At 37.0% G+C, this 10,588-nt stretch overlaps 1 protein-coding gene across 2 annotated transcripts in view; it reads right to left on the reverse strand.

Moving 5' to 3' along the window:
• ASB5 (ankyrin repeat and SOCS box containing 5) overlaps positions 1 to 10,588 on the reverse strand; it is a 31,452-nt gene that overhangs the window by 10,271 nt on the left and 10,593 nt on the right. Inside the window, exon 1 of one of the 2 annotated variants that reach the window (XM_009578928.1) lies at positions 6,222 to 6,482. The exons of the other annotated variant lie outside the window; for it this stretch is intronic. Within the exon in view, the coding sequence (XP_009577223.1) occupies positions 6,222 to 6,336 (115 nt within the window). The 5' untranslated portion in view covers positions 6,337 to 6,482. Of the gene's footprint in view, positions 1 to 6,221; positions 6,483 to 10,588 lie in introns of those variants that run through there. 2 annotated transcript variants of the gene reach the window in all.

The following is a 10,588-nucleotide window of genomic DNA, read 5'->3' on the forward strand; positions in this document are numbered from 1 at the left end:
TTGGATTGCTCAGAAGAATGTCTGTTAATGTCATTACTTCAGTGGCATTTGAGAATGAAATGATGCCAGATCCCATTGTGAACTCTGTTTTGCACCTAGACCCACCTTATAGCCCTGTCTTCACACAGGGACATCCAGCAGCTAGCTGTTTCTGCTAAATCCATTAAATACAAAATGCTTGTATCATCTCTACTAGAAATAAAATCTATAAGCAAAATGCTGCAGAAAAATTTAGTGCAAACCAAGTTTGGGAAAAAACTTTCACATTCCAACTGATTTATCAATACACATAGTAATTCATCATTAAATACCACAGGGACAAGAATATGTTCAAAATAAATAGGTATCATAAATAAACATCAAAGGTGTCTTAAAATAAATTCTTTGCCTAGATTGCTGCCTTCTGCTAATCTACAAACTTGCTATGTCTTAGAAAGCATTAACAAGAATATAAACAAGGACATTTTTTCATTCGTTGTTGTCTGTAACAGCAGTATTAGCAAACATAGTCTATTCCAAAACTGTTAATGCATTAATTCCCTACTGATGTCGTCTCTGACAGATGCTGAATACAAAGTATCTCTAACTATATTTAGAAGCCACGTTAGTTCCAAGTTCTCTGGTGTATAGTTTACCAGGAAGGGCAGCCTACATTGCTTTGTAAACACTAACAGGAAAGAATAAATATATTCGCTGTATTAACAGGCGAAGTTAAAAAAAAAATTACAAAGTATCATACAATACCTAAATCTCCATCTCCCCATGGCACTTCCAGCCAATTGCAATTATAAATCCTACTCATTTCTTTCAATCTGGAAAATAAAAAAAAAAATTTTTAAAAAAATCTGTTCTTGCTAGTTGGGCCTGTTCTTAATACACTCCAGCTATGTTTGGAAGGAGATCAGCAGCTCACTGTAATATGAACTTTCACCCTTCAGTAAACACAGCTTTGAAGATATGAGCATATACAAGTGGCCAGTTTCTTTTCTTATGCTAAAGGACTGTGGCCAGTTTTGTTCATTTTTCACATTTCTTTTTTTAACATAACAACTTTTCAAAGTGCCAGTATCTGTGCATTTGCCTTCCAAGACAGGTTAACTGGAATTTCAACACAAGAGAAACTCACAGTGAAATCAAGAGAACCTTGAGCTGAATAAGAACTGCAGGACAAACTCCTCCTTTTTTAACCTCATGCAATGAGACACATAGTTTTGTATCCTCAAAAATCAGTATTAGTACATAGATTTGTAAGGGAAGCACTGCCAAATGTTCATGTTATTTTACTACTTACTCATACTTAGAAAAGAAATAAGCAAAGATATTCTGAACATGTTTCAAATGCTATTTGATCTGTACACTGAACTGTGTTTTTCTTTTAGCAGTTCACTATTACCTCAATTATCTTCTAAACAATTCTTTGGTTGTTAAATTGGGGTTTTGATAACTATTCTCAGCAATGAAAATGCCCAAAAATAGGGATTTGCAATTCTGACTTTGATCCATTTCTAAGTCATTAATATTATTTTCTTCACATTTCAAAGACTTCACTCCTTTACATCTACCTGCAATTACCTGTAAGTCATTCCTGCAGTTATGATCATAGTAGTAAAATACTAAGTAAAAATATTTTCATAAAAGTCATTAACTCCAGTCATCCCATCCTTTTGTTTTTATTTCTAAAAATTTGTGTAGTCTTCAAAAAACAAAAACAAAAAAAACCAAACACCACAAAACCCCCCAACAAAACAGTATAGAAGGTACATTAAAAAGTTGGATTTTCAAAACAAGGAGGACTGGAAATAAATGAAAGTCTTCTCACTGACTTCACTGGGAGAAGGTTTATGCCAGGACTCAGCACTTTAGAAAAACACTGCTCTAAGGATAAATAGATGGTGTCCCAGTCCTCAGAAGCAGCAGTATCATCAGAGAAGAACTCAAAATAGAAGCCTGCCACAGTTCATTACTGGGAGATGAGAAACACAGACTATCTGGAAAGTGTTGTAGCTAATATTTATTTCTGCAAAAGTAACAAATGCTATGTATTAAGCTCATCACTGTTACCTTCTATTCCTTAAGATGTATTCCAAGTGTTTCAGTTTGTGGCAACTGAAGCAACAGACAGGATCGATAACTGTAACAGATAAACTCTGTAACATTATAGTCCCAAAATCAAGGGACTCACTTCACTCCAGTTGTTAAAACTGCCTGATATTTTGTATATGCAATTAAGTTCTAACAGATTTTTACCGTGGCACTATAAAATTACCCATTTGTCTAGAGCCCTTGCAGGATAAAAAAAGTGTGTCAACTACTTAATTGATATTTGATGTTAAAAACTATTGAAAAGAATCTTAAGTCAAGGATTTAAAAGTTAAGAAATGCATCTGTAGTGCTTAACTACATGATTAGACATGACCAGCTAAACAGAAGCCACTTCTTTTTAACAAATGAAATTCCAACAATCAACACTGAAGAAGTCCAAAAGAATCAGAATTTAGGCTAGAGATGATTAAAATATCATCTGAGAGCTAAGATGTAGTTCAAGTGGCATTTAAATATTTCATTTCAGTACTTCAAATAATCTTTTTCATTTGACTGAAAATTACATAACAATATAAAAATATATACACATAAATATATAAACATACACATAGAAGAAATGAAACCTTCATTGGTTCAAACCAATATTCTTTCTAGTGTTTATCATCATGTAGACTTTCAAAATTTGGAGATTTCATTCCAAATCAAATGCCAACGATTTCCTACTCTTGAAAACCATACAAAACAAATTTATTTTCCCACACAGTTCTGTTTATGATGCACCCACACTACATGACCACACATTAGTTTTGCCATTCCAGTGTTGTACTCTATGAATGAGTTAGCATTCAAATTATTTTGTATCTCCATATCTAGTCTTTAAGACATGCTATCCAAACTATGAACTGACTATAACATTGTTAACTTCATATTGCCTTTTTCATGGTATTCTCCCAATAACAAAAGAATACTTCAAAACCCTTGCTGAATCTATCTTCATTACATCATCCATTCATACTATTTTTTAACTAAGGAACCAAAAGACAGAGTTTTAATGTTTAAATTGTAAAACCAGTCTAATAGCTTATTTTTTCCAGAGTACTTAAGCGTTAGACTGTACACTGAAAGCATAGTTTAATTATGGTTATGAGAGCTTTGAGCTTCTGAAATTTCAGCCTTAGATAACAATAACCATGATCAGTCAAGAAACTTTTAGGTTAGATGATTGGTCTTAAAAAACACAGGTGCCACAGCAAAGACAAGAATAGAATTTGCTTTTAGGGACATTAAAACGTTAACCCTTTTTCCCTGCCATTCACTACATGCTTTCTAACCTTTGCAGCATACAGGAAAACATAGGGTGTATTTTTTCTGAGTATAAATCTAACGCATTCTCAGAACATCATCCATCTTGCACATCAAAGGAAGCAGGGGCTTTGTGGAAAAGTACAGCATGTGACTGTGTTGTCAAATACTGGGTTATAATGCCTTAGAGGGGCAAATCAGTGTGGCACAGGCAACATTACTTTTAACAATTCCTAAATTTTGAGTGCTTTGGCATTGCAATTTAACATACTTTTCATACAGAAACATGACCCACTAAGCCATATTAAAAATACTAAAAAAACCACAACAGCAATATCCAAACATAGCCTGCTTGGTTTCCATCAGAAGCCACATTATGCTATGTGAAGGCAAGGGCAATGACGATGGCAGCGGCCGCAGCCGTTGTTGCCGCTGGCTCTCTGCCAGGCCTTGCACACGCAGGAGGAAGCATGTCAGGCCCCTCCTCCCATCACATGAAAGCACAGCAACAACCCCCCTGCCCATTGCTCATGCACAGTTTGTTTTTTCCATCTTCATGAAGGATCATCAACTGGCTGGCTATTTTTCTAGCTGAAAGTAGCTTGCAAACTCTCTGTGCCATAGCTAGAGCGCCAAGGTGTAAAATCACATCAACCTCTGAATTCAGTAATCTGTTAGACACATATCAGATGTGATTTGGTATGTGGAGCAGCTGGTAGTACTCTTAGGCTGCTATTCTTTCCTTGGACAAGTCACTAAAACAAAGTAAGGGTTTTTCAGCGGCCTTCCCAACTAGAAGGTGACAGAAAAGGCATATGGACATTCTGAGCCGAGTTCAGACTCTGAAGGACTTCTGCCTGGAACAACTTTGCTCCTCAAATGCAGTCTCAGCCTTAATCCAGACTGCAAGCAATTTTCCCCAAGCTGTGCTCAGAATTCTCAGTATTTTCCCAGCCTGACAGAGAATAAATGCAGCACGTGGCCTAATCCCCTCGCCTGAAAAGCACTACATAGCTGGGCAGCAAAGCTGGGCCTCCTGTGCTGATTTTTGCCACATCCAGGAGATTTTGGTAAAATAGCCTGGTGGTGGATCCTCAAGCCAGTAGGCTGAAGAACTTTTCCTAACGTGACTCTATCCTTTCGCTCTTCTATCAAATCTTATTATGACGGTCCACCCCGCGCATCACTTTTAGTCCATTTTCCAATCTGCATATTTAATTACATACTGCATTGCAGTATGACTTTCTCTTCCTTTGCTCTGCAAGGGTGCCTGAAGAACAAAGTCACGTTTGGATACCTCCATGGATGGGAATAGAGAGGGAAGGAAAGAGCCTCCTTCAGATCTGATATTACATATGCCTGTTATTCAAGTGAACTGCAACAACCAGAAGCCTCAACTGCAACAGAAGTCTCTCAGTACTTCAAGATGTTCACCAATAAACACATATGCCCAGTTTGGCAATCACAAAGAGGCTGCAAGTGGCTGGAGCGTGTTAAGATGTATTCTTCAGAAAATTTTACTTTCCACATTTTACTGTGATTTTGAAAATTTCAAAACTTGACTAACTGTGGCTATTTCTGTGTAAGAATGGTAAAAGAGCCTAACCCTGAACCATATCAAGGAGTGGCTAGTGCTAACATTGATAAACTTTTGTAAAATTTCTTTTCTGAGGGAGAATGTCCTAGTGTTTTGGGAACCACTGACCTAACTAGCTGAAATGTTCGTAAATAAAAGTTACTATAGATCAGGTAATATTAGCCCAAACAGTGAACAATATGATGGTAAAAGATACACTGCGTATTAAAACTGACGAATAAATAAAACATTACAGTACCATTGCATTCAAACAGTTACTTGGGAAGCTATGGTAACCTGCTTAAATTCTTGAATATTGCTTAATTCTAAAACTGGCAGTACTGGAAATCAGCAAAGGTATTTTAAGAATAACTCTGATTCCTATAATATATAGCTACGTTTTACATGATAAATTCATAATTACTTTTATGCACAATATATCAAATCTCTCTTTCCTGTCTCCTCCTTCCTTGACTGTTTTAACATCTCCAGTTTTTAATTTGATATCATATTATCAAGAATTTCAAGTTTGATTTCCTTATTTTCTTTTTTGTTTCACTCTAAGCCTTACGATATGGTCAATATTAATTGGAATTATGATCACTCTTTTAAAAAAATCCCTATTAGACTCTCACAATTACTCAAAGCTCTCTTTTACACGCTTGTATTATGAAAAAATTAGGAAAAGATGGCACAGACAGTAGCAGTCCTAAACACTTCTTTTATAATAGAGTTCGTTCCTCATTGCTGAAAATGTCAGTGCCCAGCAACTTAAATACCTCCTAAGTACTTCTCTGTGCAAACCCTTACAACTATATCTTTGTCTTTAGTATCCTCGTACAGGACAATAATTCTGTCACCTGTGGTTCCTCCATTGCCTCGTATTTCAGCTACCTATAAACTTCTCTTTACATATAAAGTTATATGTAAAGTTTACTCCTCCCCCTCCTTTCATTCCCCAGCTCCCTGTTGTAAACAGTTAGCCTTCAGTATCCAGTTACCTTGTGACAGGACAGCAAAAGTCAGGGTAAGTCAAGCCTTAAACACTTGCATAAAACAAACAGGGCAGATAAACAAGAAAGGGTATTTTAGATCAGCTGATAAGAGAGCAGAAAGAACAAAAATAGCTTCAACACCCTTGTGTTAACCCATGCAAGAGAATAAAATGCCACTAACAAAAGCATGCATTTATATTACAGCTAGAAAAAAAACCAAAAAACAGTTTAAAGAGAGAACATCATAAATTGGGTCAGCTTAGCACATTTTAGTACACGGTTTCTGAAATGGCTGCTATACTAACCTTGGCTGGTCAGAATACCCCAGCTAGCTTTTCGTTTCGCAGGACACTCCCCTATACTTTCTAGCCGTCTTTTGGGGAGATTCTGGCTCCTCTGAACAGCAGTGTTTGTTGTCATTATTTGTTTCTCAAGGAAAGCCTGTCTGTCATTGGTGCAGGTACTCTGGTCTGACTGACATTCACAAATGGATTTCTACTACCTTTTTTCCTCCTTTCGCTTTTTCACAAAGGATCTTGCTGTACTTACTGTAGAATGGCTACAACACTGAAATCCATTCAGTAACATTTACTAGCTTGGACTAGTGAGTACATAGTGGGGGAAGGGAAGGACTGCTCTAGCATTTTCTATTTTTAAAACAGAGAAAGAATCAGCTTAGCTACAGCATGAGTCTTAACTATTTACATGATTTAAATGGAAAGAAGGTGTTAATTTTTTAATCATTTAACCAAAAAAGAAACATATTCTTAAGCATAAATATTCAATGCTTTGTTGCTTGAATAACAAGCAACCTAAAACAGAAAAACTAGAATTGTTTTATCAGAATGGCAATTCTTTTAATAATAGAAACAGTTATTACTGCATCAGGCTTTACTCAAATGTAACTTGCAGTTAAGAGAGATTTTGGAATTCAGAAGAATCCATGAAACTATGAAGCACTTCTGGTTTTTTGTGGGGTTTCTTTTGTTGTTTTGTTTGTTTGTTTTCGGAGTTGTTTTGTTTTGTTTTTTAAATAGGGGACAAGGTAACCTACAGATGTCAACTAGAAACATCATTCTAAATAAAGAAAAGCATGGTTTGACTACAAAAAAAAAAAAATTCACTGGTTATTTTGAAAGCCTGATCCCATTATGAAAGTAAGGCTGTAGTCTTGTCAGAAGAAGGAAGAAGCACAAGTCAGTATTTTTTTAAAAATAATAACAAAAACAATGGCAACCAACTAGTAGAATTTTTTTGTTTGTTACTATGTATCACACTGATACCATACAACAGAAATCTGCAGGGAGAAGCAATCCATGATAAAATTCCAGCATGGATAATGAGGACAGTGATTTCTCTGTACTAACATGTTAAGATGCCGCCTTTACCTCCCCGCCACTTCCTTCTGGTATTTCCTCACTATCCTCTTCTACTGATACAAAAACTAGCCATTTTTAAACATTGTAAAAGGAAATGAACATTACTGGGTTTCATTAATACTACTCCTTTCAGGTACCTGATAAAAATTAATCCCTAAGATGTTGAAATAATACACAGGTATTTAATGAAATTTTCTATATCCCTCTTGTTTTTGTTGAAGAGAAAATCAGAGGCAAGATTGTAGTTAGGTAGAGTAGGGGGAAGAAGAAGGAGCAGCTGCAAAATTCACCTTGAAATTACAGCACATGAGAACTGCCCTACTGGAATGGTGCTCCACTCCTTACAGAACAGAAGCAGGTGGGCTACTGCTATTCTCGCAAGAGAGAACAAAACTGCACCCTCCCAGACATTATGCTGCTTTCAGAAAGTTGTTTTCCTCAGGTTTTATCTAGCTGAATGAACCAGAGTATCTCACAGACTGAAATAAACACTTCTACACATCCAGCAATCAGACTCTCTCTGTAAGTAAGTCTTGAACAGAACTTTTGCAAAAAGGCTCATTATAAAACATTACAAATATATCACTTTAATACTGGAATTACTTGTTAAACTGTAGTGTTTCCTTCAAGTAAATAAATACTGGAAGATGAATTAACAGGAAAGCTTACTAAAGACGTGTATACACGTGTCTGTGTCAGGAAGATATCAGCACTATTCTCCAGGTGAGAAATAACCGATGACAATTTCTGTACTTGCCATGGCTCTGAGGCTCATCTCAGTTTTACATTTCCTTTCCATTTGGAATGGAATCCCAGGACTTTCAGGAGAAGGTGGTGAGGATCAGGATCAAGCAAAGCATCTGGCACTGCAGGGCAGGGATTGACAGTGGGCTGGGAAGACAAGACCTACATGTTTTTGTAGGAGTTTTGTGGGTGAGGTCAGCTGAGATTGAAGCTGGGTCCTTCTAGAGGAGTGGTACAAACCTGGAAGTAGTTCATACAACTTGTTTTCCACAAATATTCCAGCCCCCCTGGTTATTATCCTCTTTTACTCAGAGGTGTGACTTGCAGGAGCAAGGAAACCAGCAGATACACAGACAGCTGCCATGGCTTCAAAGAGGAAGACCCCCAAGGGAGTCAGCAGCGCCTGCTCACTCTTGTCCAGAGAACTGCATAGGAAGCAATGAGCTACCAATGGAGTTAGACTATCCCCAAAATCTGCCACCTTCAAGGCAAGGGTGCTAGGAAAAGTAACTCTATTCCATAGACTATTGCCACTCATTATTACTAAATTACTTGGAATACTTTGGAGGATATCAGAATGCAATGCATAAAAATATGCACTATCTTTTTTTCATGCTTTAAAGAAGGCAAAGCTTATCCCATTCAGGACTCTAGAAGCAACTTTGCACTAAATTCTGCTATGCACAACTATTAATCCTCCGGGCAAAAGCCATTAAAAAGTCCTATTAAAACAGTACATAAAAAAGTGAAAACTAGACCAACATTAGAAATCAACTGAAAATGTATTAAAAATGTAATTGAGATGTTGATATAAAGAGCAGATGAACATACAGTTAAAACTGTGGAGTAAGTCTGAAGAACTCGCTATTTCACTTCCACCTCTGATATAGAATTGCTACGGGATCATCCTCATGTCACCCATCCATGCACTGGGCTACATTAGCTACAAGATAAAAATCAGTATTTCTTGACTTCATTAGGTAATAAAACTATTAATATTTGAAACTACCTAGGCTTGGTACTCAGATTCTGTTCCTCAGATTTTTCTCTACAGAAGACACTCAAACACCTCCAAAATCCACCAGAAAACCTGTAACAGAAATCTAAGTAGATATCCAAGTATGTAGAAAATACAGTAGGCCGTTACTCTCCCTGCCTTGGTACACAAGCAAATAGGACAGTATCCATATTCTAGTTATTCACGGAAGCAGTGCAGCTACCTGCAAAAAAGCAGCCAGAAGAAGGGGCAGACACTACACTCTCAGAGTAAGGAAACTGGATGATTTTACTGATGAGTTTGGAATTCTGACTTAATTTAGCAGACAAGCTTTAAATAAACCACTATCTTGCGTTTCACTAATATTTAGTTCTATTCAACTTTTATAACCCAAGGGAAGAACTGTTAAAGGAAACTTTCAAGTGATTTTCTCAATCTTTTTTATCCAGATTTTTATAACAAGAAATGTCAGTGCATTTTCAACATTTCTCTGTCAGCAAATAGCTCTGAGTTTACAGGGGCAGCAGTTCTTAACAGGTGGGAATGAAAATGGAGCGAAATTTTTGTTCCTCCCTTTCAATGGGGAACTCATTCTATTTTGAAGACTGTTCTTAAGGTAATAAAGATGCAATTGTGATAACACACAAAAAAATGTGTTAATAAAAACAACGACAAAAAAACCCCCACACCTTTCAACACATGATACAGCCCGATGCAATACAGTCCAAACTCCAGTAGCAACAATTTATCTTAGGAAAAATTGGACAAAACTGCACTATTCTCAAATGTCACAGATCAGCATTTTGTGTGCAACCCTCCTCAAGTCAGCCATCTGATGAGCCACCTCGCTTCCCAAACTGTTCTGTACTCTCAGATTCACTCTACTTTTATGACCAGGATTATTATGGGGTCACAGTGACTGCACGGAACCTGCCACACTAAATTCTGGAACAGGACTAGAAATTGCCTTCTCCTGCTGATGTGATCCACAGACTACAACCACAAAGCTGAAATGATAGATAGGCTCCCTGGATCTCAATGCCAGGATCCTGAGAGTTGCCTGTCATTTGACATTGCCAGAAATGAATCAGAGAGATGTTGAACATTCCTCCCTGTAGGAGAAGCCAAGACGAAGCAAGTTTTAGAAGTAATTACAGAAATGTGGTTACCGACAAAAATATAGTATCCTAAAAGACCACAGCGGCCACAGTTACATCTTGCAGTGCCAGCTCAATGCCAAGGAAGTTAAATGCGCCATGAAAGTACAGTGATAAAGCTCTAACAGCAGGACAGGGAAAAGACTGGAACAACTTTTTTTTTTTTTTAAACAGATTCTTGCATCAAGCCATACTTCATGGTCGATAGAATGATATTATAAGTCATTAGCAATCAACCAGCTTAGGCATTAGCCAGGTGTCCTCCACACCCTCTGTCCTCCACATCTTAACAAATGCCAGCAGATATGCAGATAATACTTAGAACGTCATTAGTTATTTAAGCATAAAATGACATTTCTCTACACCACTATAAGCACTAAAAAAGCCTATTACAC

Source organism: Fulmarus glacialis, unplaced genomic scaffold (assembly GCF_000690835.1).
Source record: "Fulmarus glacialis isolate BGI_N327 unplaced genomic scaffold, ASM69083v1 scaffold27435, whole genome shotgun sequence".
NCBI classification, from domain to species: domain Eukaryota; kingdom Metazoa; phylum Chordata; class Aves; order Procellariiformes; family Procellariidae; genus Fulmarus; species Fulmarus glacialis.